The sequence below is a fragment of the Callithrix jacchus genome, chromosome 22, assembly GCF_049354715.1.
Source record: "Callithrix jacchus isolate 240 chromosome 22, calJac240_pri, whole genome shotgun sequence".
NCBI classification, from domain to species: Eukaryota; Metazoa; Chordata; class Mammalia; order Primates; family Cebidae; genus Callithrix; species Callithrix jacchus.
Window position 1 is genome coordinate 2,117,476 of NC_133523.1, and position 25,610 is coordinate 2,143,085.

Consider the following 25,610-nt stretch of genomic DNA (forward strand, 5'->3'; position numbering starts at 1 on the left):
CCAGGGCGCACACACGGAAGCACCGCTGGGGCTAGTGCGCCTGCGCGCCTTGGGCCGGCCATGCCACCCACCCCCGCAGGGTGGCGCTGGCGTCCCGGGGGGGGGGGCGTGCAAGGGTTGGCTGGGGAGACGGACCGTCGTTACTAAGTTAACTGAAATACACCGGACCAAGGTGGAACAAAATCAAAACAGCCCCGCGAGGGCTGGCGCCCCTTCTTAGAACGGCCAGGCGCAGGCGGAGGGAGCGATAACATCTCCCGAGTATCAGCCGCCCTCTCGCGAAAGTCGGCCCCGCGCGGCCGCAGCGGACCCAGGGGTCGTTGAAAGCGTTGTGCGCACGCGCGCTTTGTTTTCCAGGCCGCACTTTCAGACCCGCCACCTCCAGCCCTTTCCCTCGCGCCTCCGAACCTCCCGACGCGCGCCGCGGGGCGGGCCGGGCATGCGCACACGGGAGTTCCCGCCCCATCTGCCCCGGAAGTGCTTTCTTTTGCCCGCGACGCGCGTGCGCCGAACGAAATCGTGGCGGTGGCGGATCAAGGTGGCGATAGCGCGGCCTTGGGCTCTGGTGAGGGCGTCGGTCGACGGGGACTGGGGGTTCCCTGGAGGGGAGCGGACGTGGGAGAGAAGCGCTTGCTACGGGCCGCGGGCTGAGGGGCGGGCAGCGGGGTCGCGTCCCTTCCTCCTCCCTTGAGCGTCCGGCCTCGTGCATCTAGAGGCCCCGCGCTGGGCGGGCTGGCTCGAAACTCTTATTTCCAAACACCTGTTGGGGGGTCCGTACTCCGGACCTCACGCCTCTAATCCCAGCGCTCAGGGAGGCCTCGGCCGGAGGATCGGTGGAGGCCAGGAGTTCGAGACCAGCCTGTACAACATGGAGACCTCATTTCTACAAAAAAATTTTTAAAAACTAGCCAGGAGTGGTGGTGGCGCTTGTAGTCCCAGCCACTCGAGAGGATCGCTTGAGCCCAGGATGTCGAGACTGCAGTGAGCCATGATCTCACCACTGCACTTCAGCCTGGGCAACATAGCGAGACCCCCATCCCTGCAAATATTGTTTAAAAAATTAGCCGGGCGTGGCGGCGGGCGCCTGTAGTCCCAGCCACTCTGGAGGCTGAAGCGGGAAGATCGCTTGAGCCCAGGAGCTCGAGGCTGCAGTGAGCTGTGCTTGCGCCACTGCACTCCAGCCTGGGCAACAGAGCAAGATCCTGGTTCGTAAGATAAGAAATAGACAACCGAGACTCAGGGGTCGGATCAGGATCGCGGCCGAAACGGTCTGGGTCCGCTTTGTTGTAGCCCAGAGCGCTCCTGCATCCTAACCTATACCTGTTAGTTGACTGGGGCTCTGTGATGTAACTCCTCTCAGCTTCCGTTCCTTTAAAACGGGAGTGACAGCTTCACCAGGCCCAAGGCGAACGGAAAACCTTAGCTGGCCCCATTTTGCAGGTCACCCCAGGCAGCTGGATGCCTGCGACCGTTACTCCTGTGTGTCCTTGGGCAGCACCAAACAGCCACGGGAGCTCTGGAAAATAGGTTGTTTGCTAGGTTTAAGGAGAGAATGGAGTTGCCACCAAAAACTCCCATCCGCTCAGTGTTCCAGTCCCAGGCCCCAGGACTTTCCCCAGTTCCTTTTTTTTGGGGGGGGACGGAGTTTCGCTCTTGTTACCCAGGCTGGAGTGCAATGGCGCGATCTTGCCTCACTGCAACCTCCGCCTCCTGGGTTCAGGCAATTCTCCTGCCTCAGCCTCCCGAGTAGCTGGGATTACAGGCACGCGCCACCGTGCCCAGCTAATTTTTGTATTTTTAGTAGAGACGGGGTTTCACCATGTTGACCGGGATGGTCTCGATCTCTTGACCTCGTGATCCACCTGCCTTGGTCTCCCGGAGTGCTGGGATTATAGGTGTGAGCCACCGCCCCTGGCCTTCCTCAATTCTTAAGTGGGTTTCCCTGGTCTTTTTTGAGACAGGGTCTTGCTCTGTCACCCAGGCTGGAGTGCAGTGGTGCAGTCACAGCTCACTGAAGCCTCAGGCCATGCTCCTGCCTCAGCCTCCTGAGTAGCTGGGACTACAGACACTCACCACCATGCCCGCCTAGTTTTTGTATATTTTGTAGAGACGGGGTTTTGTGTTGTTGCCCAGGCTGGTGTGGTGCTCCTGACCTCAGGTAATCCGGCTGCCTCGGCCTCCTAAAGTGCTGAGATTACAGGCGTGAGCCACCACGCCGGGCTCGGCTAACTTTTGTATTTTTTTTTTAGAGGTGGGGTTTTGCCATGTTGGTCAGGCTGTGCCCTGGTCTTCCTGGACTGATCTGCTGATTTCACGTCAGGGTGGTTGACACTACCTCCCTCCCATCCACCCCCTGCACCTTCACCTTCCACCTCCTGGATGGGCGTCTGTCCTGAGCGGGAGTAGGTCCTTGGCTACGTTTTCTAAATAAGATGGAAAACGTTGTTGGTTGCTGAGAGAAGTAACATGTTCAGCTGGGCTTTTGTTTTGCACTCTTTCTTCCCCTAAAGCTGAGCAAGTTGCTTTTTACCATTAGCCTGCTTTGCTTTTTTTTTGGAGACAGTCTTGCTCCGTTGCCAGGCTGGAGTGCAGTGGCGCCATCTCGGCTCTGTGCAGCCCCTGCCTCCCGGGTTCAGGCGCTTCTCCTGCCCCCGCCTCCCCCCGTAGCCTGGTTTTCTTCTGCCTGTTTGTTTAGCTCCTCACAGAGCTCCAGCATCTCACACACCTATCAGTTGTATTTCACACAGGTTTAAATAAATCCGTCTCTCCTCACCACTTCCCTCCAAGACTCACGTGTCCCCTCCTCCAGGTGGGACTGGTTCTGCTCTGCCCTGGACGTGGGGCTGTTGCCCCAGAGCTTCCGGTCCTTGCTGCCCGGGGCCTGCCTCTGTTTCCAGCGTGGCCACCCTGTCCTCTCCATGAGTCAGAGCAGAACTTCTGGTGGCTTTTGAAGAAATAGATGATTGTTTTGTTGGTGGGGGGGGTGGCCCTTGATTGTCTGAAAATGAGTTTATTTACCCTCATAGTTAGGAATTTGGTGGGGTATAAAAATCTAGATTGAAAATCTGTATTCGTAGGCTGGGCACAGTGGCTCACGCCTGTAACCCCAGCACTTTAGGAGGCTGAGGTGGGTGGATCACCTGACTTCGGAGTTCAAGACCAGGCTGGCCAACTTCACGAAACCCCATCGCTCTAATAATGCAAGCATTAGCCAGCTGTGGTGGCGGGCGCCTGTAGTCCCAGCTACTCCCAGCTACTTGGGAGGGTGAGGCAGGAGAGTCACTTGAACCCTGGAGGCGGAGGTTGCAGTGAGCCCAGATCGCCCTGCTGCTCTCCAGCCTGGGCAGCAGAGTGAGAATTCATCTGAAAAAAAAAAAAAAAAAAAAAAAAAAAGAGAGATGGAAAGAAAGAAGGAAGGAAGGAGAAAATCTGTGTTTGTTCAGAACCGTGAAGGCTGTTTTCAAAAGACGGGCGGCCCGCTGGTTTCTGCTGCGTGTTGTGTTCTGTCCAGCGGAAGCCTCGCGTTCTTCCTGGTGTGAGTTCCCGGCTTCCCCGTTTAGCAGGGTCTGTTTGCTGATCTTGGTGGGTCCTTGCTGTCTGGGCAGTTTGGTCTTTGAGTCCCAGGTTTTGTTTTCAGTTTTCTTGTTAATATTCTTATGTTGCCTCTTTGATAAGCTTTTTCCTGCTTGCTTTGTTGGGTGTTTTTTCTGTCCTCCCTCCAGAGCGTCATCTGGGGTCTTGCTTTTCCTCCTGTTTTTTCAGCCTTGCGCTTTTTGATGAAGGCTCCGTCTGGCCCAGCCTCAGACCCTGCTACGGGATTTCTGTTTGGATGATCCCGTCTGTATTTTATACGGAATCTTTTGTTTAGCTTGTCCCGTCTGTGTTTTGCTTTATTCTTTTAGAGCTCCAAGAACACTGATAGATTGTCCTGTCTGTGTTTTTCAAGGGCTGCTTTTGGTTTGAATTCAAGTTGCTATCGTTCAGCGCCCCGATGCATCGGCTTCCCCATGACTAACAGAGGAGGGTGTCAGCGTCTCACGTTGGGGTTCCCGTCAAGTCTCTTTGTTCTCGAGGCGTGTGTTTCTCTTGAAGAACAAAGCGGCCGGCAGCTCTGTGTGAGCCGCTCCTCATCCACGGAGGCCTCCTACCCAGTGGCCCGGCGAGGAGTGGGGCTTTTCGAGGTGTGGGGGCCCAGAGTGTCAGTATTTGAGAATTCTTCCTCTGGCGCTGCTTCCCCAGAAAAGACTCCTGGCCTCCCCCTGGGCGGAGGAACCGCGGGGATTCCCACTGCCCAGTTGGCAGGCCCCTTGCTCTGCTGGGCCTGCCTCTCTAACTGCCGAGGGCCTTGTATGCCAGTTCTTCTGGGAGGAACGTTTTGATGGACTGCAGGGTGGTGGGGGATCGGAGTGTGTGTCCTTCCCCAGGGCGCTGCCCCACCTCAGCTCCCGAGGGGGACGGTGCGGTTGAGTGGCAGTGACGGCCAGGCTTGGGTTCGGACAGTTTCTGGTTTTTGGATCAGAGTTTATCATGTGGTGAGTGGTTGAGAACTGATCTGGGTTTCCGAGGGCCAGTCAGACTCCACAGGTGCTTTCCTGTGACAGCTGGAGCTGGTGTCCTGAGCCAGCCACTGGCCGCTTCAGTGAGAAGTGCCTGCGTGGACGGGTGCAGTGGCTCACACCTGGAATCCCAGCTCTTTGGGAGGCCGAGGTGGGCGCATCATGAGGTCAGGAGATAGAGCTCCTCTCGCTGTAACACAGTGAAACCCCGTCTCTACTAAAAATATGAAAAATTAGCCAGGCATGGTGGCACACGCCTGTAGTCCCGGTTAATCGGGAGGCTGAGGCATGAGAATTGCTTGAATCCAGGAGGCAGAGGTTACAGTGAGCCCAGATCATGCCACTGCACTCCAGCCTGAGTTCCTTTTCCAGGTCCGTCCAGCTATTGGGTCATTAGAACATTCTGGAAGTGTCACTACAATGTGATGGCTTAATAAGTATATGAGGGTACATCCATCTGTGGCTTAGTGTGGCCCCCTGCAGCTGTCCTGGCCCAGAAGCCGGGCCCCCTTTTCCTGCATGGAGGAGCAAAGCGCAGGTCACTCCCGTGACTGAGCTCCGTTCCTCCTGGGCCCTGGGGCCTCCGAAGGCACATCCTGCCCTCTGCTCTTCTCTCTGCCAGCAGCCCCTGGCACTGGCCATGAGGATGCCATGGCAGTGTGGGGGAGAGCGCAGGCTTGGGGGTAGAGACCAATGATGGCTCTGCAGAGCTCAGCCTCAGGATGGCGGCGTGGTCCAGGGGAGGCCACGGCCAGGGACAGCGGGGCGTTCTCATGCTGCCGAATTCCTTCCTCATGAAGGGGGCAGGCCATCTTCCTGGAGGCTGCAGTGCCTGATGAATCACAGAGGTCTGGGGTGTGCCTCCCAGCACCGGCCCCTCCTGGGTTCTTGGGGTACATCTTCGAAAGAAGAAGGCCGATTCCCTGCCTTCCCGCACGGTCCCCGGCGGGGGCTTCTGGGTGCTGAGATGAATGGAGGACTGGTTTTGTGTGTGGAGACGCAGGTGCCTCCTTGGCCTGGTGGGACGCTGCTCGCTGGGCTCCCCACACTCATCCCTGATGGGAGTTTCATGCCCCTTGACCAGGAGGTGCTTAAATGTCCTCCAGAGAGAAATTAGGCCCGTCACGAATCTGTCCAGGTGGTGCCCACTAATCCCGCCCGGCCCACGGGCCAGTCAGAGACAGAGCCTCCCAGGCCACCCTGAGCTGGCGCCGCAGCAGGGATGGCGGTGTTGGACTGGCCTGCGGCTGACGGCCCCAGCGCCGGCGCTGATGGGGTGCAGTTCCCCCGGTCCTGAAGAACGCGTGGCCGAGAAGCCCCAGGCAGGGAGGGTCCTGTGGGCCAGAGGGTGGCGTTCCCGGCAGAGGACAGTCCTTCTGGTGCCACCGTCTCCTTTTTCCCATTGGAATGTTGTCTGTGAAGGGATAGCGATGGTCACGATGGTGGTTTCTTGACGTTTACGTGACAATATGTGAAAATGGGCGTCTCCAGGGGGGCTTTCGTGGCGTCTGAACTTGTCACTGTGATGCTGCAGTGAGCTCGGCAGCCTGTCCCACCGGTTACCACACTGGATCGTTGTCATAAACTAACTGGGTGGGAGGGTCCTGGGCCCCCACAGCTGAGGAGTGACCTCAGGTCCCACCGCAGGTCAGCAGCCCGTCCCACCGGTTACCACACTGGATCGTTGTCATAAACTAACTGGGTGGGAGGGTCCTGGGCCCCCACAGCTGAGGAGTGACCTCAGGTCCCACCGCAGGTCAGCAGCCCGTCCCACCGGTTACCACACTGGATCGTTGTCATAAACTAACTGGGTGGGAGGGTCCTGGGCCCCCACAGCTGAGGAGTGACCTCAGGTCCCACCGCAGGTCAGCAGCCCGTCCCACCGGTTACCACACTGGATCGTTGTCATAAACTAACTGGGTGGGAGGGTCCTGGGCCCCCACAGCTGAGGAGTGACCTCAGGTCCCACCGCAGGTCAGCAGCCCGTCCCACCGGTTACCACACTGGATCGTTGTCATAAACTAACTGGGTGGGAGGGTCCTGGGCCCCCACAGCTGAGGAGTGACCTCAGGTCCCACCGCAGGTCAGCAGCCCGTCCCACCGGTTACCACACTGGATCGTTGTCATAAACTAACTGGGTGGGAGGGTCCTGGGCCCCCACAGCTGAGGAGTGACCTCAGGTCCCACCGCAGGTCAGCAGCCCGTCCCACCGGTTACCACACTGGATCGTTGTCATAAACTAACTGGGTGGGAGGGTCCTGGGCCCCCACAGCTGAGGAGTGACCTCAGCTCCCACCGCAGGTCAGCAGCCCGTCCCACCGGTTACCACACTGGATCGTTGTCATAAACTAACTGGGTGGGAGGGTCCTGGGCCCCCACAGCTGAGGAGTGACCTCAGGTCCCACCGCAGGTCAGCAGCCCGTCCCACCGGTTACCACACTGGATCGTTGTCATAAACTAACTGGGTGGGAGGGTCCTGGGCCCCCACAGCTGAGGAGTGACCTCAGGTCCCACCGCAGGTCAGCAGCCCGTCCCACCGGTTACCACACTGGATCGTTGTCATAAACTAACTGGGTGGGAGGGTCCTGGGCCCCCACAGCTGAGGAGTGACCTCAGGTCCCACCGCAGGTCAGCAGCCCGTCCCACCGGTTACCACACTGGATCGTTGTCATAAACTAACTGGGTGGGAGGGTCCTGGGCCCCCACAGCTGAGGAGTGACCTCAGGTCCCACCGCAGGTCAGCAGCCCGTCCCACCGGTTACCACACTGGATCGTTGTCATAAACTAACTGGGTGGGAGGGTCCTGGGCCCCCACAGCTGAGGAGTGACCTCAGGTCCCACCGCAGGTCAGCAGCCCGTCCCACCGGTTACCACACTGGATCGTTGTCATAAACTAACTGGGTGGGAGGGTCCTGGGCCCCCACAGCTGAGGAGTGACCTCAGGTCCCACCGCAGGTCAGCAGCACAGCTGGCCTGTACCTCAGCGTGCTCCTGCACACCTGCGGCCGCTGTGGCAGATCACCGAAGACGCGGCAGTTCAGGTGACGTGGCTGCATCCGCTTCTGGATCTGGGGCTGGAAGTGCAAACAGTCCCTGAGGCTCCATCCCTTCTGTTAGCGGAACTCTTCCCGCCTTTCCCCTCGTCCTCCCTGTTCACAGCACAGCACAGCCTCTCTGTCCCCCAGCCTCCCCCTCCTCTCGGGAGGATGCTGAAAGGATCACCCGTTGTTTTAAGATCCTCAGGCCCACCTGCGCTTCCCTTTCCTGCCGTGTGAGGGTTCGCAGGGCCCAGGGGTTCGCATGTGGACGGACGTCTTTGGGGGCCATGAATGATTCACTCGGTCTCCTGAGCTCACCCAGGGCCTTTAAACCAGGGCCCGGGGCAGGTGTTGAAGGGGCAGGGAAAAGCGTCAGGAGAGGAGGGGAAGCTGCCTGGAGCTTGGGTCTGCCTGGAGCCTGAGGGTGTGGAGCAGCGGCAGAGGGCTGCGGCGGGAAGCGGGTGTTTGGGACTCAGGAGAGCCCTCCTGCGCCACAGGCAGATGTGGCTGATCTCCCGGTGTTACCCAGTGAGGACCGGAAGATCCACGTCTCCCTCTCTGCCCAGAAAATTCACAGCCGATTCCGAGAGATAGAACTCAGGTTGGGACAAGTAAGCGTAGCCAACCCTAGAGGGAGTTGAGAGGAAGGTGTGAACACTGGGGGCTCGGGCAGTCCCGATGGCTTCCTGGAGGTGGTGACTCGGTGGTGAGAATTTGGCCGCCTCTTCCCTGGTTGTGCCTTCTCTGACTCCCTGTCGCCATTTCAGGTCTCCAGGCCTTGGCACCGTGGGCTGGAGTGGCTTCCCCTCCACCCTCCTGCACGGTCAAGAGGCAGGCTCCAGCTTCCTCATGTCTGTGCCCGGCCCACAGTGGGCCCTGGCACCCTGGAAGAGAGTCAGTGCACTAGCAGGTGGCCCCTCAGGGCTGGTGAGACCCTGGCGCTGGGAGTGCAGGGTGAGGAGCAGTCTTGCTGGCCCCAACCTGACTGCCCGGCCCTGGGGTGGCAGCAGCAGCCCCGAGTTCTAGCCGTCCTTCTCAGTCTCCTCTTGGCCTCCACAGGCTGGGTGCCCCAGGAGGTCCCAGCAGCAGCCCCGCCTTCTCAGCCGTCTTCACACTCCTCCACAGGTGTCTCCCAGTCTGCTGAAGCCCGGAGGCCGTCACCATGGACTTCCAGCATCGCCCTGGGGGCAAGACCGGGAGCGGGGGCGTGGCCTCCTCCTCCGAGAGCAACCGTGACCGCAGGGAGCGCCTCCGGCAGCTGGCCCTGGAGACCATCGACATCAACAAGGTGGGCGGCCGGCTGGGCAGGGCGATGCAGCCGCAGCTCCCATCCAGCCACGCCAGGCAGCAGACCCTCTGTGGCTCTGAGCCCCGGGTGGAAATGGTGGGCTCTGTGCAAAGCCTTGTTGGGCATCATCCAGTTTGTGGAAATGGGGGGAGCTGATGTCGGTCCAGTCAGATGCAGTGAAGGCTCTGGTTTTACCTTGTGCAGAGGTGGGGTGGGCCGGGTCCCCCTCAGCACTGTGGACGTCGGGGCTGCAGCACTGGGCTGGGGCCGTCCCGGGCACTGTAGGGTGCCAAGCAGCATCCCTTCCCCCACTGGCTCCGTGCCAGGAGCTCCCCCCATCGGGACAAACACAGATGTCCCCAGACACCGCCCAGGCCCCTGTGAGGGTGGATCCCAGCCGAGACCCTGCCAGCGTGCGCTTCCTTAGGTTTGGATGCCACCAGGACCCACCAGTGCCGTGTTCCCTGACATGCCCCACGGGCCTGGCCTGCAGCATAGGCTCTGTGACGTTCCTTGTCTTCCAGATGAGATCACGGTGGAGGGGTGCCAGGCCGCAGGGGGTGGAGTTAGGGTTTGAACTCCAGGGTCTGAGACGAGAAGTGTGTGCCTGCCTGCCCCAGTTCAGGGCCCGTGGATGCGCGTGGCCTTCCATGTCACCCATTGCTTTTCTCATCCCTGCGTCTGCCTTGTGCTGACCCCTGGCCTGGTGGCGTGGACAGCGGACGGCTCCTTGCATCAGAGTGACAGGCGCTGCTGTCCTGGCTCTGCCTCTCTGCCTCAGAACCACCAGGAAGGTGGTGCCAGGGCTCCCTGGGAACCCACTGCTCAAAGCCTAGGCCACAGCCCCAGGTGGCCACACGCGTGCTCACGAGGCCCCTCGCCAGATCCATCAGGGACAGCCAGGCCTCCACAGAAAGGGGGTCCCACCTCTGAGGGCCCCGACCGCAGGGCAGGCCATTATCTTCTGTCTAACGGGGTACCTGTTCTTCCCTTCCAGGACCCGTATTTCATGAAAAACCACCTGGGCTCCTATGAATGCAAGCTCTGCCTAACGCTTCACAACAACGAGGTGCGGCCCGTGCTGTCCCCTCGGCCTCGAGTCACGCGTGTTTCCTGCCCCGTGTCTGTCCCCTCAGCCTCGAGTCACGCGTGTTTCCTGCCCCGTGTCTGTCCCCTCGGCCTCGAGTCACGCGTGTTTCCTGCCCCGTGTCTGTCCCCTCGGCCTCGAGTCACGCGTGTTTCCTGCCCCGTGTCTTGCCCCCTCGGCCTCGAGTCACGCGTGTTTCCTGCCCCATGTCTTGCCCCCTCGGCCTCGAGTCACGCGTGTTTCCTGCCCCGTGTCTGTCCCCTCGGCCTTGAGTCACGCGTGTTTCCTGCCCCGTGTCTGTCCCCTCGGCCTCGAGTCACATGTGTTTCCTTTCCACTCCAGGGGAGCTACCTGGCACATACCCAGGGGAAGAAGCACCAGACCAACTTGTGAGTACCTCGCCCGCGTCTCACCGGCTGCTCCAGCAGCCCGTCTCCATGAGCCCCCGGGCCACGGCTCCACAGCGTGGAAACCAGCCTGGCCTGGGCCTGAATGGGCGCTGGAGTAAGGTCTCTGGGGAGCATTAGGGAACATAGGCTGTATTGCTGAGGTGGGTGGATCACCTGAGGTCAGGAGTTCGAGACCAGCCTGGCCGACATGGTGAAGTTCCATCTCTACTAAACATAGAAAACTCAGCTTGGCACAGCAGTGCACACCTGTAATTCCAGCTACTCTGGAGGCTGAGGCAGGAGAATCTTGAACCTGGGAGGCGGAGGTTGCAGTGAACCAAGAGGGTGCCATTACACTCCAGCCTGGGCAACAAGAGTGAAACTCTGTCTCAAAAAAAAAGAGAAGAGCAGAGGCGTGGGGTTGTGGGAAGGGCCCCAGGCAGGGACAGTGCAGCGTGACAGGAAGAGAACATCCCTGTCCCACCCCTGTCCTGGTCCAAACCCCAGGGCCCCTCCCCGGCCCCTGGCCCTCCTCATCCCTTGGTGTGTAGTGAGCTCTGAGGTCGGGGCTACCAGTCCCTGGGCCCGTGTCCCTGGTGCCTGTGCGTGGAGGGCCCCAGCACCATGTCCATCCTGCCCGCAGGGCCCGGCGAGCCGCCAAGGAGGCCAAGGAGGCCCCCGCCCAGCCTGCACCTGAGAAGGTCAAGGTTGAGGTGAAGAAGTTTGTGAAGATCGGCCGCCCCGGCTACAAGGGTGAGTCTGCCGCCTCGTGAATGGGTTTGGGCTCCGGCACGGAAGCCACAGCCCTGAGACCCCGTCCCCGAGCTGCTGTTTGATGGCCTTGGCGGCCATCCTTCACCCGCCTGCAGCGTCTGGCGCTGTGTCTGGGAGCTGTCAGGCTGGACGCGATAAGCACCCATCTCACCCAGTGGCCCCTTCCCCAGCAGAGCCCCAGTCTGTGCCCTCCTTGCCTGGCCGCCTCTGTGCCTGGGGCTCCTGGTATGTGAGTGGCGGCCCCTCTGTGCCTCGCAGTCCAGTGTTGTAGAAGCTTCTGGGAATTCTTGCCAAGCAAGAGTGGAAGTGGGGGTGTGGCGAGCCTGACGCCTCTCTCCCGTTAACCTTGAAACTGGGTTCCACTCGTCTTAGCCTCGGAAGGAAGAGGACGGGGAGCAGCGGCTGTTAGGGGCGGCTCCGTCTGGGACCCTCAGCAGTGGAAATGGTTGCCAGTTCAGAAAGCTGCGATGGAAGATAGAGACGTGTGTCCGCGGGGGGGCGGGAAGGCGGGAAGGCGGGGACGCCCCGTGTGCCCGGCCTCCCGACAGCAGCGTGTAGGGCAGAGGCCCGGGGCAGGTGCGCTGGATGGCGAGGGCAGGTGCAGCTTGAGCTGCAGGCCCCGGCCGGGAGGCCCTGACAGGTCCTGGGCTTGGGCTCAGGGCAGTGGGGAGGCAGGGGGCTTGTGAGTGTGCATGCCGGACACTGCGTGGAGAGAGCCAGGTGGCCTGGCAGGGACTCAGCCCCCACCCCAGCAGCCGTTCCTGGGGTCCAGGCGGCTGAGCGCTCACCCCACACACGTGTGGGCCCTGTTCAGGCAGCCCCACTTGAGTCCCAGAGCAGGGTGCCGAAGGGCCCTTCCTGCCCGGTGACCCTGACTGGCTGGTGGTGTCCCAGCACCCGAGGGTGAAGAGCTCTGAGGATGGGGACAAAGGAGCACCCACCTCGGTCCCTGCCTGAGTGACTCGCAGGTAGCTCAGCCCTGGCGCACCTGTGCCTTCACTATAGCAGCGTCCCAGAGACCAAGAGCACAGGCAGAGTCCAGCGGCTGCCTGGAGGCCCAGGGCCTCCCCCGGGGTCCTGCCCTCTCTCAGTGGGTGGCACTAGCCCGTCCCAGGTCCCTGAGCTTCAGGGAGGACAAGCGGCTGGGACCTGAGAGCCTTCTGTGTTGCAGTGACCAAGCAGAGGGACTCGGAGATGGGCCAGCAGAGCCTCCTCTTCCAGGTGAGCTCAGGGGTCCGGGCGTGGGGGGCGGCCATAGGCGTCCAACAGGCGGCGCTGCCACCCGGCCGTGTCTCTGCAGATTGACTACCCTGAGATCGCCGAGGGCATCATGCCACGCCACCGCTTCATGTCCGCCTACGAGCAGCGGATCGAGCCCCCAGACCGGCGCTGGCAGTACCTGCTGATGGCCGCCGAGCCCTACGAGACCATTGCCTTCAAGGTAGCGTGGCTGCGGATGCCAGGCTGTTGGGGGGGCTTCCCTCAGCCTGTGCCCACACCTGGCCAGGGCGGCCATCAGGAAACTGTAGACAGTGACTGCGCAGGGTGGGCTGGCATTGAGGCCAGCTCCGTTTCACTCCAGAGTGAACCCTGTGTCAGGAGGGTTGTGTCAGGCCGGGGCCTTCCCATGGGCTCCCAGGGTGTGGTCCGGGCCGGGGAGGCTGGGCCTCGGGATGGGTTGAGCTCCCTGCCTGATGGCGGCCCTGAGGTCGCAGGGATCAGGAAGGAGCCCTCTGTCCCCTGCCCTCCCAGGTGCCGAGCAGAGAGATCGACAAGGCGGAGGGCAAGTTCTGGACGCACTGGAACCGGGAGACCAAGCAGGTTAGTGGCTGGCCTGGTCACCTTGACTCCCGCCCACTGGGGCCCTGGCAGCCCAGTCCCCAGCCGCACCTGCTGAGCCTTCTTCGTCTCTAGTTCTTTCTCCAGTTCCACTTTAAGATGGAGAAGCCCCCGGCTCCGCCCAGCCTCCCTGCCGGGCCTCCTGGGGTGAAGCGGCCTCCACCCCCGCTGATGAACGGTCTGCCCCCTCGGCCACCGCTGCCCGAGTCTTTGCCACCACCCCCACCAGGAGGCCTGCCTCTGCCACCCATGCCCCCCACAGGGCCTGCGCCCTCAGGGCCCCCAGGACCACCTCAACTGCCCCCGCCAGCTCCAGGGGTCCACCCCCCGGCCCCAGTGGTGCACCCCCCCACATCTGGGGTCCATCCCCCAGCTCCTGGGGTCCATCCCCCAGCTCCTGGCGTCCATCCCCCAGCCCCTGTGGTGCACCCACCAACCTCTGGGGTCCATCCCCCAGGCCCTGTGGTCCACCCTCCAGCCCCCGGGGTTCACCCACCTGCCCCCGGGGTTCACCCACCAGCCCCCGGAGTCCACCCACCAGCCCCGGGGGTCCACCCTCCCCCAGCAGCAGTTCACCCCCAGGCCCCAGGGGTGCACCCAGCAGCCCCGGCCGTTCACCCTCAGGCCCCGGGGGTGCACCCACCAGCCCCGGGGGTGCACCCACCAGCCCCAGGGATGCACCCTCAGGCCCCAGGGGTCCACCCCCAACCTCCCGGGGTCCATCCATCAGCTCCTGGGGTCCACCCTCAGCCTCCTGGAGTTCACCCCTCAAATCCTGGGGTACACCCCCCAACTCCCATGCCCCCAATGCTGAGGCCCCCACTCCCCTCTGAAGGCCCAGGGAACATACCTCCCCCTCCCCCAGCCAACTGAGAAGCTGCTCCCTTCCCAGCAAGCCCGGCCCAGGTGCTCCTGCCTTTCCCAGGGAGGGAAGGCTGCTCTTTGTAACTGTCCCCACTCATTAAACCGCCTCCCCCAGCCCTGAGTGCCCGGATTCTGCAGCGCCGCCCTCCGTGTGAATGCCGTGTGGGAGTGCCAGGCAGGGCACCATCCCAAGTTTGGGCGACTGGGGAGGGCTTGGGGCCCACCAGGAGACACCCATGGGAGCCTGAGAGGCAGCTGTGCCCTGGAGGTGGCCTGGTGGAGGACAGACCCCACCAGTCGGCTAGGAGTATGTCTGGGGTCATGTCCTGGGGAAGGAAGAGCAGCCTCCAGGATACCCTTGTGGTCTCCAGATAGCCCAGTAGGGGTGGGGAGGGTGAACCGGACAGGGAGCCCCTGCCCTTGGGGTCTCCAGATAGCCCACTAGGGGTGGGGAGGGTGAACAGGGGACAGGGAGCCCCTGCTGACTTGGGACCCTCCTCGACGCCCAGCACCCGGGACATCTGGTTCCCCACCACCACCACTGTAGTCTGGCTGCACTCCTGTGCCTTCTGGGGACGGGCCCTCAAGGACAGCCTGTTGACACATTAGGCCCAGTTCTATCACTGCCGGGGAGGGAGATAGGCTGCCGGCGACAAAGGCATCTTTGAGAAGGCCACTTTGCCTGGAGTGTGGGCGCCCGGCAGTGTCCCCCAAGGTCGCGGCAGAGGAGATAAGGGCCCGTCCGCCTGCACAAACACCCACCTTCCGCTTGGCCCACTTAAGGCGGGCAGCCCAGCCCCTCACATCACCCACAATGGGGGGCACGCCTCTCACCCGCCTGGCCCTGGTGCTGTCTGCCCTGGGGGCTCTGCTAGGGACTGAGACCCTTGGAGCAGAGGAGCCAGCTGTGGCCACTGGTGGCCTCATCTTTGAAGAGGTGGACTGGCCGCAAGGCAGCCCCCAAGAACCTCTGTGCCTAGTGGCACTGGGTGGGGACAGCAATGGCAGCGGCACCCCCCTGCGGGTGGTGGGGACTTTGAGAAGCTATGAGCAGGCCTTCCTGGGAGCCGTGCAGCGGGCCCGCTGGGGCCCCCAAGACCTGGCCACATTTGGGGTCTGCAGCCCCGGAGACAGGCAGGCTGCCCTGCTCTCTCTGCAGCGGCTGGGGGCCTGGCTTCGGGGACCTGGGGGGCAGCGCCTGGTGGTCCTGCACCTGGAGGAAGGTACGTGGGGCCCAGCCCTGAGCTTGGCACCGCCAGCCTTCTGGTGGTGGTCCTAGGGAAGATTGGGGGCTGGCAGAGCCCCCACCCCGGACCAGGAGGCTGTGGTCTTGCTCCTGGGTCTGGGCTGTGGATCTGTGGCCTGGGAGGTGGGCACCACTCTGTCCTGTCCCTGAAGCCCAGTTCTCAGACCTGTGCCTGCCACAGTGCCAGAGAGACAGGTGTGCCCATCTTGCCACCCATGAAGAAGAAGCACAGGGACCTTCCTCCCCATAGCCCCATACCCAGGTAGCCTGTTCTTAGGGCCACTACCCTGGGAGACTCCCTAAGGGGAAAGGACTTCATTGGGAGCCCCAACCCAGAGACCATGGGGGGCAGCCCCATCCACAGCCTCAGACTCGGCACCTGCCCGCCCGGTTGTCACCGCTCCCTGGCTGCAAGAAGCCAGTGAAGAGAGTCACCCTCGTGCCCCCTCGAGGTCCCCTGCACAGCAGCCAGGGCAGGGATGGACCCCAAAGGCCCCCAGAGGGATGTGGGAGGCTCCTGGCCTTCAATGGCTCAGGTGTTCCCTGCTGTCCCGGCTGCAGTGACATGGGAGCCGACACCCTCGCTCAGGTTCCAGGAGCCCCCGCCTGGAGGAGCTGGCCCCCCGGAGCTGGCGCTGCTGGTGCTGTACCCTGGGCCTGGCCCCGAGGTCACTGTGATGAGGGCTGGGCTGCTGGGTTCCCAGGTACCAGGGAGTTTCATGGGGCAGTTCCGCAGCGCAGCAGGGGTGTGGATATGTTGCCGGGTCTGCGGTGCTGAGAGCAACTTAGAGCCAGTGGCGATGGGAGGAAGGGGTAAGCCTCCACCCAGCCGGGCTGAGCCCTGCTCTCCGCAGAGCCTCTGCCCGTCCCGAGACACCCACTACCTGGTGCTGGCGGTGGACCGCCCCGCGGGAGCCTGGCGCGGCTCCGGGCTGGCCTTGACCCTGCAGCCTCGAGGAGAGGGTAGGTCCGGGTGGAGAGGGACCGGGCGCTAGGTCGGCTGCCCCCGGCCCCCAGCCTCTGAGCCAGCCCCGGCCCCCCCACCGCAGGCGCCCCCCTGAGTACGGCCCGGCTGAAGGCGCTGCTATTCGGCGACGACCGCCGCTGCTTCACGCGGATGACCCCGGCCCTGCTCCTGCTGCCGCGGTCCGAGCCCGCGCCGCTGCCCGCACACGGCCAGCTGGACACCGTGCCCCTCCCTGCACCCAGGGGCGCGCAGGCCCGGGGGCATGGGGCAGGAGCAGGCGGGGGCGGCGTGGCCTCGCGCCCGCCCCCAACTCTCCCCACTGCGGGTTCCAGGCCATCCGCGGAGCTCGAGGAGTCGCCGCCCAGCGCAGACCCCTTCCTGGAGACGCTCACGCGCCTGGTGCGGGCGCTGCGGGGCTCCCCGGCCCGGGCCTCGACGCCGCGCCTGGCCCTGGACCCGGATGCGCTGTCCGGCTTCCCGCAGGGTCTGGTCAACCTGTCGGACCCCGCGGAGCTGGAGCGCCTGCTCGACGGCGAGGAGCCGCTGCTGCTGCTGCTGCCGCCCGCCGCGGCCACCGCCTCCGGGGACCCCGCGCCCCTGCAGGAACCCGCGTCGGCGCCGTGGGCCACGGCCCTGGTGCGCCGCGTGACTGCCGAGCTGCAGGCGGCGGCTGCCGAGCTGCGCGGCCTCCCGGGTCTGCCTCCGGCCGCAGCCCCGCTGCTGGCGCGCCTTCTCGCGCTCTGCCCAGGCGGCCCCGGCGGACCCCTGCGAGCGCTGCTGCTCCTGAAGGCGCTGCAGGGGCTGCGCGCGGAGTGGCGCGGCTGGGATCCGCGCGGGCCGGGGCGGGCGCAGCGCAGCGCGGGGGCCACCGCCGCCGACGGGCCGTGCGCGCTGCACGAGCTCAGCGTGGACCTCCGCGCCGAGCCTTCCGTCCTCATCCCCGAGACCTACCAGGCCAACAACTGCCAGGGCGCGTGCGGCTGGCCGCAGTCCGACCGCAACCCGCGCTACGGCAACCACGTGGTGCTGCTGCTGAAGATGCAGGCCCGCGGGGCCGCCTTGGGGCGCCCTCCCTGCTGCGTGCCCACCGCCTACGCGGGCAAGCTGCTCATCAGCCTGTCGGAGGAGCGCATCAGCGCGCACCACGTGCCCAACATGGTGGCCACCGAGTGTGGCTGCCGGTGACCCACGCGCCGCGCGAGCCCCTGTCCCGAGGGGCCGGAGGCGCCCCAGCTCGCACCCCTTCCCATATTTATTCCGCCCCCAATAAAGACCAGCAAGTAACCGGTGGGGTGTCCTTGCATGTTCCGGAGCCCGAAGGCCTCGCCTCCCGCGCACGCCCGGGTCCGCCCCATCGGCGCTCACTGTCTCGCCCGCCTGGAGCGCCCCACCACGGTCTTTGAGGCCTCGGACTCGGTGCCGGGTTCAGGCGTAAAGGAGCAGGTGACTCGGCGGCCGCAGCACTCGCTTTATTTCGCCAGAGCCGCGGGACGTCGAGAAGGGGTCCCTGTGCTGGTGCGCGGGGCGCGGGCCGGCTCAGTCCCGCCCTTTGCCTGCGCGGAGCCTCTGGCGGCTCCGAGGCCGCTCCTCCTCGTCCGGACGCCGCGGGGAGACCCAGACCTGCCTCTTCTTGGCCTCGGCGTCCCTGGAGTCCCGCGCCCATGGCCTGTGGCTCCCTTCGCGCGACTCCCAGCGCCGGGGTAGGGCTTCCCGGGGCCTCCCCTCCTTCCGCGGCCTCTCTTTCTTCGGCCTCTCCTCCTTCCGCGGCTTCTCCTTCCGCGGCTTCCCCTCTCTCCGAGGCCTCTCCTTGGGCCCCCGGTCGGCGAGGGGCGCTCGGTCCTCCCCGGCGGCCTCTCCGGTGGCCTCTCCAGGCTCCCCTTCGTCCTTCTCTGAAGCCTCCCGACTCCTGGGAACCTTGGGTCTGGCCTCTGCCTCGGCCGGGGGCGCAGGCGGCTCGGATGGGGGCGCCGAGGTCTCCAATTTCGGCTGCAAGGCAGACACAGTGGGGTTCTGGGGTGAGCGCCCCCTTCCCCCCACCCCGTCCCGGGCTCGTTTCCTGGGGATGAAGGCCTCACTGCCCGCGGTCACTGGAGCGCTTACCAGCGGCGACGATGGCTCCCTCGGGGCCGAGCTTGGCGGGACCCAGGGCTCGGGCGCGGGCGCATGGACTGCAGCGTCCCCAGCCACGGCGTCTACAGCGACAGGGTCAGGACCCGAGTCAGCCGGGCCGAGGCTCGGACCCCACTGTCCGTCCTCCCTCGCCCCTAGAGCCCCCCTCCGCAGACGGGTGGAGTGAGGCTCCCCAGGGTACCGCTGAGGCTAAGGATGCCCCCAGCCGTGGGAAGGGACTCCAGGACTCTGCGGGGCGCCCCTCCTCCGAACGTCGCTCTTTCTTTTCTATTTCTTTATTTATCCTGAGATGGAGTTTCGCTCTTGTCGCCCAGGCTGGAGTGCAATGTCGCGATCTCGGCTCACCGCAACCTCCGCCTCCTGGGTTCAGGCAATTCTCCTGCCTCAGCCTCCCGAGTAGCTGGGATTACAGGCACGCGCCACCATGCCCAGCTAATTTTTTGTATTTTTAGTAGAGACGGGGTTTCACCATGTTGACCGGGATGGTCTCGATCTCTTGACCTCGTGATCCACCCGCCTCAGGCTCCCAAAGTGCTGGGATTACAGGCGTGAGCCGCCGCGCCCGGCCAGAACCTCGCTCTTTCCGTTGGTCATTCTCCCCCCAGCAAGAGAGGGGGCGCAGGAGTTGCCCCGGGAGGCGCTCACGAGCAGAGCTGTCCCCGAAGAGGGCGCAGGAGGACCGCGGCCGAACGCTCCGCGGGAGGAGGGGGTGCGCGAGGTCCATCCCGAAGCCAGAACTTCCTCGCGGCGGGGGGAGTGGGCCCCGCGCAAGGTCCACCCGGGGTGACAGGGGGCGCGCAAGACCCAGCCCCGGGAAGGCGGCTCCGCGACCCCACCCTCGTGACCCAGGGCCCTTCCCTGGAGGAGACGGCGCGCGGGTGGACCCCAGCCCCGCCCCACCGCTGGGGAGCCCGCGCTCACCGCGGCACAGCTGGAAAGCCGAGCCCAGCAGCGCCACCAGCGAGGCGAGCACCAGGCACTGGTTGAGCGACACGTCTCCCCAGGGCAGCTCCTCGCTCAGGGCCGGGGGCGGCGGCGGCGGCTGCGGGGGCGGCGCGCTCTGAGCCTTCTTGCGCGCGGGGGCGCTCCGAGGGCCTGCGGGGACAAGTGCGCGCTGCGCTGTGGCCTCTGGTTCCGCGCCGCCCCTTCCCCGGGCGCAGAGGCCAAGAGGGAGGCCCGCGCCCTGAACCCGGCCCCGGGTGCCCCGCAGCTGCCTGGGGATGCCCCGAGTTTCTGGAAGAGAACTGCCCGGAGCTGAGCGGCTTAGCGGGGATTAGGAGGAATTAGTGGAGGCTCCCGGCCCGTCTACTCCTGCCTGCCGCCCTTCGCCACCACTCAACGGCGACACCCCCCACCCTTCCCCGGATCCAAGGACCCAGTTCCCGGGACCTGGGCCTCACACCGGTCGCACCCCCCACACCGCACCCAGGCCTCCTGCAAACCCACTGGCTCCGGCTTTCAGCCTCTCCTTCCCCGTTCCTGGGGTCCCTTTGGCTGCGGGTTCTTTTTCCATCTTCGGCCTGGTGTCCACACTGCGACCCTCAGCCCTCGGCTCCTGAGAGTCCTGTGGGAACCGTGAGACGTTCCGCCTGTTTCCTTCCAGTGCCAAAGCCTCCCCGTGGGCTTTTGAAACCTTCTCCCTTGGCCCGAGCGCCCCCAGCTCTCCAGACCTCCTGGGTTAAAGGCTGAGGGGTCCCAGCTACTCACGTGGGACAGGCTCCCGCTCCCGGAGTCGGCCAGCCTGGGTGTCCCTGTGGGAACAGAGGGAGCGTCAAGGTTGTGGGGACCCCCCAGGCCAGTCCCACCCTCTCCCCTAGCTCTGCTGGGTGATGTGCAGGTGACGATCCCCATCTTATAGATAAGAAAGCAGGCAGGCGGAGGCCAGGCGCGGTGGCTCACACCTGGAATCGCAGCACTTTGGGAGGCTGAGATGGGAGGATCACCTGAGCCCTGGGCAACACAGTGAGACCCCATCTGTGCAAAAAAGAAAATTTTTAAAGAAAATAGCGGCCGGATGCGGTGGCGCACACTTGTAATCCCAGCACTTTGGGAGGCCGAAGTGGGTGGATCACCTGAGGTCAGGAGGTCAAGACCAGCCTGGCCAACATGGTGAAACCCCATCTCTACTAAAAATTCAAAAATTAGCTGGGCGTGGTGGTGCGTGCCTGTAGTCCCAGCTACTCGGGAGGCTGAGGCGGGAGAATCACTTGAACCCGGGTGGTGGAGGTTGCAGTGAGCCGAGATTGTGCCACTGCACTGCAGCCTGAGTGACAGAGACTTTGTCTCAAAAAAGAAAAGAAAAGAAAAGAAAATAGCCAGGCATGGTGGCACACCTGTGGCCCCAGCTACCTGGGAGGCTGAGGCAGGAGGATCCCTTGAGTCTGGGACGTCTAGGCTGCTGTGAGCTGTGATCACACCACTGCACTCCAGCATGGAAGACAGAGTGAGACTCTGTCTCAAAATAATAATTAATAATAAAAACATTAAAAACACAAAGAAAGCAGACAGGCTCAGAGACAGCACCTGGTATCCTTGAGGGTTCCTTACAGACCCCTGAGGCAGAAATGAGGGCCAGGGGTTGAACATGGGAGCACAGCGGAAGCCAGTCCAGCATGGGAGGCTGAGCTGTTCTCTGAAGATGGGCCTCCCGGCTCAAGGGGGCCGCCGGGGAGGGGCTTCCTCCCACCAGTGCCACGAGGGTACCTGGAGCCCTGTCCTCCTGGGGCTTGGCCAGCGCCGAGTGGTCCTCCAGGGCCTGGCAGCTGCCCAGGCCCCCATCCAGCTCCTCCCACGCTCTGGTTGTCATGGAGATGGCCGGAGCAGCAGCAGGTCCAGGCCAGGCTGGGAGGGGTGGGAGCAAAGCCTGGCCTTTACCGAGTCCCCACACGGGCCTGGGCCTGACCTGGAGGTTCTGCAGACCTGGACGAACAGGTCCCGTCCTTCCCCCGCCCAGCCTGTGGTCTCTGCCTGGAGCACCCCTCACTCAGCAAATTCATACTCATGCAAGACATGGCTGGGTGCCCACAGGCACCTCCCTGAGCCCCATGCCTGCCCTGGGGCCCCTCCCTGGGGCCCGGCCTTGCTGGGGCCTCTTATCCATCGGCACAGCAGCCAAGGCTGTCCTGGCCCAGAGAGGGCAGGAGCTCCCGCAAGGCCACAAAGCACTCCCCGAACCAAGACTCTTGGCCCTGGCGTCAGCTCATGTTCTCTGAGACCAGGGACTATTTTTATCTGGTGTCGGAGGCCAGCGGGACAGGCTAACAGGTGCCCCAGCCCCTCCCAGGCCTCTGCTCTCACGGGGTCCCCCTCTGGGCCATCCTGACCTGCCATTCTGGGCACCCACATCCCCCCCTTGTGACCCTGTGAGGCTACAGGCTCAAGCCCCAGCAGCAGAACCATCCTGGCTCTGGCGGTGACAGGCGGGGCAGGGGAGAAGGGCCCCGGGAGGAGGGTCCCGGGAGGAGGGTGCTGGGAGGGGGGTCCCGGGAGGTCTTCTGATCCTGACACACAGTAGCTACCTCACTGTCCCACTAACTGTGTTCCCATATGACACATGAGACAGAGCCATGGGCTGGAGGTCCCAAGGGGCTTCGAGTCAGACCCAAAGCTGTATTCTTCAGGGTCACCATGGGCTCTGGCTGCTGGAATTATGGTGCCCCTGTATCTAGGCTGAAAAACCACCCACCCCTGGGGCTCCAAGACCTGGAAGGGGCCTATCTGGTGGCAGTGGGGGAGGGGCCCGACAAGCACGGGAGGCTGGTGTGCAGGCCTCGGATGTGTGTGGGAGCAGCTCCAGGAGTTGGGGACCCTCACGGTCCTCCGCAACACCCTCCCACACCCCAGGAGCCCACACCTCTGCCCGGGGCTCCCCCAGCCTCACTTCCTTACCCCTAGCCTCACTCACCCGCAGCCGGCCGCGCGGAGTCTTGTGGACAGGATGGAGGTGGGGAGGGTGGCCCCGTGATGGATGGCAACAGGTGGCCAGAGACCTCGGGAAGGCCAATCAGCATGGCCGCCGGAGTGAGGTCACTGCCGGGGAGTCCCCCACCCATCCCTGCCATCCCACCAGGGAAGGGGTTGTTGTTACTCAGCGTTTGCCCCTGCCTCGCCAGGGAGAGGTGGTGCCGGCGGCTGGGACTACAGGCGGGCACCACCGCACCAGGCTAATTTTTGTATTTTTAGTAGAGACGGGGTTTCGCCATGTTCACCAGGATGGTCTCGATCTCTTGACCTGGTGATCCACCCGCCTCAGCCTCCCAAAGTGCTGGGATTACAGGCTTGAGCCACCGCGCCCGGCCTAAAACTTTTCTAAACAGGTAAAAGCCATGGAGAGCTGGGACACGCCTGTGAGCACGTCCAGCACAGATACCTTGGTTAAAGCACAAGGACGTAGAGTGTACCACGTGCCTGTAAGCATGGCGTGTCTAACAGCTACGTGGGACAGGGCTTAACAAAGTTATTAGCACACTTACTCTTTAACAAGAAAGGGAACTTTAAAAAGGAACTTTTCTACTTCCCACACAAGGGTAGTCTTAAACTCCTGGCCTCGAGCAATCCTCCGCCTTGGCCTCCCAAAGTGCTGGGATCACAGGCGCGAGCCAACGTGCCCACCCTCAAGAGCATTTTCACCTTCTTGTTCTCATAGTGTCTCCCCTTGGATTCTTTTCCTGGAAGGTTCAGCTCTCCCAGAAGCGAAGCATGGACGCAGGGCCTCTGTGGGGCTTTATTTATTTATTTTTTGAGATGGAGTTTCGCTCTTGTCACCCAGGCTGGAGTGCAATGGCGCGATCTCGGCTCACCACAACCTCCGCCTCCTGGGTTCAGGCAATTCTCCTGCCTCAGCCTCCCGAGTAGCTGGGATTACAGGCACGTGCCACCGTGCCCAGCTAATTTTTGTATTTTTAGTAGAGACGGGGTTTCACCATGTTGACCAGGATGGTCTGGATCTCTTGACCTGGTGATCCACCCGCCTCGGCCTCCCAAAGTGCTCGGATTACATGTGTGAGCCACCATGACCGGCCTAGTTTTGCTAATTTTGTGAAGAACAGTGTCATCTGAGGGCCCTGACTCTCTACTCAGATTCTGGCTCTGACTCCACAGCTGCCTGGCTGTGCCTCAGTTTCTTTTCCTGTAAAATGGAAATATAATGGTGACCCCACCTCCTGGGCGTTCTTTGAGTATAAAGCCAGGCATGGGGACAGGTGTCTTGAATTCCTGGTTCCTCCCACCTCCCACCTCTGCCTCCCTAAGAGCTGGGATTATAGGTGTGAGCCACCATGCCTGGCCAGTTTTGTTTTCTTTAAAGAGATAGGGCCGGGCGCGGTGGCTCACACCTGTAATCCCAGCATTTGGGAGGCCGAGGCGGGTGGATCACGAGGTCAGGAGATCGAGACCGTCCTGGTCAACATGGTGAAACCCCGTCTCTACTAAAAATAGGAAAAAAAATTAGCTGGGCATGGTGTCGCGTGCCTGTAATCCCAGCTACTCGGGAGGCTGAGGCAGGAGAATTGCCTGAACCCAGGAGGTGGAGGTTGCAGTGAGCCGAGATCGCGCCATTGCACTCCAGCCTGGGTAACAAGAGGGAAACTCTGTCTCAAAAAAAAAAAAAAAAAAAAGAAAATAGAGACATGGACAGACAGCGCGAGGCAGGAAATGCTGAAGAACTGTGGAGAAATGACGCTCGCTTTCTTCCTCTTTTTTTTTTTTTTTTTTGAGACAGAGTTTCGCTTTTGCTACCCAGGCTGGAGTGCAATGGCGCGATCTCGGCTCACCGCAACCTCCACCTCCTGGGTTCAGGCAATTCTCCTGCCTCAGCCTCCCGAGTAGCTGGGATTACAGGCACGCGCCACCGTGCTCAGCTAATTTTTTGTATTTTTAGCAGAGACGGGGTTTCACCATGTTGACCAGGATGGTCTCGATCTCTTGACCTCGTGATCCACCCGCCTCGGCCTCCCAAAGTGCTGGGATGACAGGCGTGAGCCACCGCGCCCGGCCAAAACCTCGTTTAAAAAAAAAAAAAAATGTCAGGTGTGGTGATGGTCGCCTGTGGTCCCAGCTGCTTGGCGGGGGCTGAGGCAGGAGAATAGCTTGAACCCGAAAGTCAGAGGTTGGAGTGAACTGAGATCTTGCCACTGCACTCCAGCCTGGGGAACAGAGCAAGACTCCATCGCAAAAATAAAAAGAAAAAAACGTAAGTACAGTAAAGGGAAAAAGCGGCCTGCCCGTGGTAAGGCCTGTTTACCTGGGGCCTCGCTTTTGCGTGTGTGTGCACAGCTCATCCTGAGGGTGCCTGCACGGCCGTGCTCCCTTTTTATCACCCAGCAGCAGACGCCCCTGCGGCTCTGCGGCCGGACCCCAGCCCTGCGCAGCCTCCCGTGGCCGGAGCTCGTGGCGGGCTTCTCCGTGCATGTTAAAAATGGGCAATTCCTGTCTTCCTCCCCACGGCGTTTGCTCAAAAGGGTTAAAAGGCCTTCTGGGTTTTTCTTCAGGAGGCAAGACCAGGACCCAGAGCCACGCTTGAACATGACGCCAGCCCGGGGCACGTGGGGAAAAGGAGGCCCAAATCCTTCCTGATTTTCCTACTTTCTTTCCTTTTTCTTTTTCTTTTTTCTTTCTTTCTTTTTTTAGAGACATGGTTTCTCCCTGTTGGTCAGGCTGGTCTCGAACTGCTGACCTCAGGTGATCCTCCCGCCTCGGCCTCCCAAAGTGCTGGGATTACAGGCGTGAGTCACCAAGCCCGGCCTCCTTTTTCTTTTTCTGAGACAGGGTCTTGCTCTGCCACCCAGGGTGACGTGCAGTGGTGGGATCACAGCTCACTGCAGCCTCGACCTCCTGGGCTCCAGTGATCCTCTTGGCTCAACCTCCCGAGTAGCTGGGACCACAGGTTCCCACCCCAAGCCCAGCTACTTAAAATTGTTTTTGGGGCAGGCGATCGAGACCATCCTGGCCAACATGGTAAAACCCCATCTCTACTCAAAAAATACAAAAATTAGCCGGGCATGGTGGCGTGCGCCTGTAGTCCCAGCTACTGGGGAGGCTGAGGCAGAATCGCTTGAATACAGGAGGTGGAGGTTGCAGTGAGCTGAGATTGCGTGACAGATTAAGAATCCATCTAAAAATGTATTTAATTAGGACCGGGCGCGGTGGCTCACGCCTGTAAATCCCAGCACTTTGGGAGGCCGAGGCGGGTGGATCATGAGGTCAAGAGATCGAGACCATCCTGGTCAACATGGTGAAACCCCGTCTCTACTGAAAATACAAAAAATTAGCTGGGCGTGGTGGTGCGTGCCTGTAATCCCAGCTACTCGGGAGGCCGAGGCAGGAGAATTGCCTGAACCCAGGAGGCCAGAGGTTGTGGTGAGCCGAGATTGCACCATTGCACTCCAGCCTCGGTAGCAAGAGCGAAACTCTGTCTCAAAAATAAATAAATAAA

General features: G+C 62.4%; 3 protein-coding genes across 5 annotated transcripts; 2 read left to right on the plus strand and 1 right to left on the minus strand.

The window, feature by feature from the left end:
* The first annotated feature begins 502 nt into the window (after nucleotides 1–502).
* Nucleotides 503–13,949, plus strand: SF3A2 (splicing factor 3a subunit 2). Of its 2 annotated transcripts, none has more exons than XM_008986948.5 (9): nucleotides 503–565; nucleotides 8,720–8,882; nucleotides 9,880–9,951; nucleotides 10,312–10,358; nucleotides 11,002–11,111; nucleotides 12,304–12,353; nucleotides 12,433–12,573; nucleotides 12,885–12,953; nucleotides 13,047–13,949. In XM_008986948.5, the coding sequence occupies exons 2-9, from the start codon at nucleotides 8,757–8,759 to the stop codon at nucleotides 13,842–13,844; spliced, it is 1,413 nt and encodes a 470-aa protein (XP_008985196.2). In that variant the 5' UTR covers nucleotides 503–565; nucleotides 8,720–8,756; the 3' UTR covers nucleotides 13,845–13,949. The 2 variants fall into 2 exon arrangements, with proteins under 2 accessions (XP_008985196.2, XP_078217568.1); XM_078361442.1 differs by lacking the exon at nucleotides 503–565 and adding an exon at nucleotides 7,460–7,597.
* A 690-nt stretch (nucleotides 13,950–14,639) lies between these two features.
* AMH (anti-Mullerian hormone) lies at nucleotides 14,640–17,329 on the plus strand. 2 transcript variants are annotated; one of them, XM_008986947.5, is made up of 4 exons: nucleotides 14,640–15,058; nucleotides 15,643–15,785; nucleotides 15,936–16,044; nucleotides 16,131–17,329. In XM_008986947.5, exons 1-4 carry the CDS (start codon nucleotides 14,650–14,652, stop codon nucleotides 17,231–17,233), a joined length of 1,764 nt encoding a protein of 587 aa, XP_008985195.4. In that variant the 5' UTR covers nucleotides 14,640–14,649; the 3' UTR covers nucleotides 17,234–17,329. The 2 variants fall into 2 exon arrangements, with proteins under 2 accessions (XP_008985195.4, XP_008985194.4); XM_008986946.5 differs by having other exon boundaries at nucleotides 15,643–16,044.
* Nucleotides 17,330–17,501: 172 nt separating this feature from the next.
* JSRP1 (junctional sarcoplasmic reticulum protein 1) lies at nucleotides 17,502–22,245 on the minus strand. The gene is made up of 7 exons (XM_002761554.6): nucleotides 22,083–22,245; nucleotides 20,882–21,019; nucleotides 19,886–19,929; nucleotides 19,625–19,742; nucleotides 19,100–19,273; nucleotides 18,149–18,240; nucleotides 17,502–18,034 (listed from the first exon to the last, which is right to left on the minus strand). The coding sequence occupies exons 1-7, from the start codon at nucleotides 22,237–22,239 to the stop codon at nucleotides 17,585–17,587; spliced, it is 1,173 nt and encodes a 390-aa protein (XP_002761600.5). The 5' UTR covers nucleotides 22,240–22,245; the 3' UTR covers nucleotides 17,502–17,584.
* Between the last annotated feature and the right edge of the window lie 3,365 nt (nucleotides 22,246–25,610).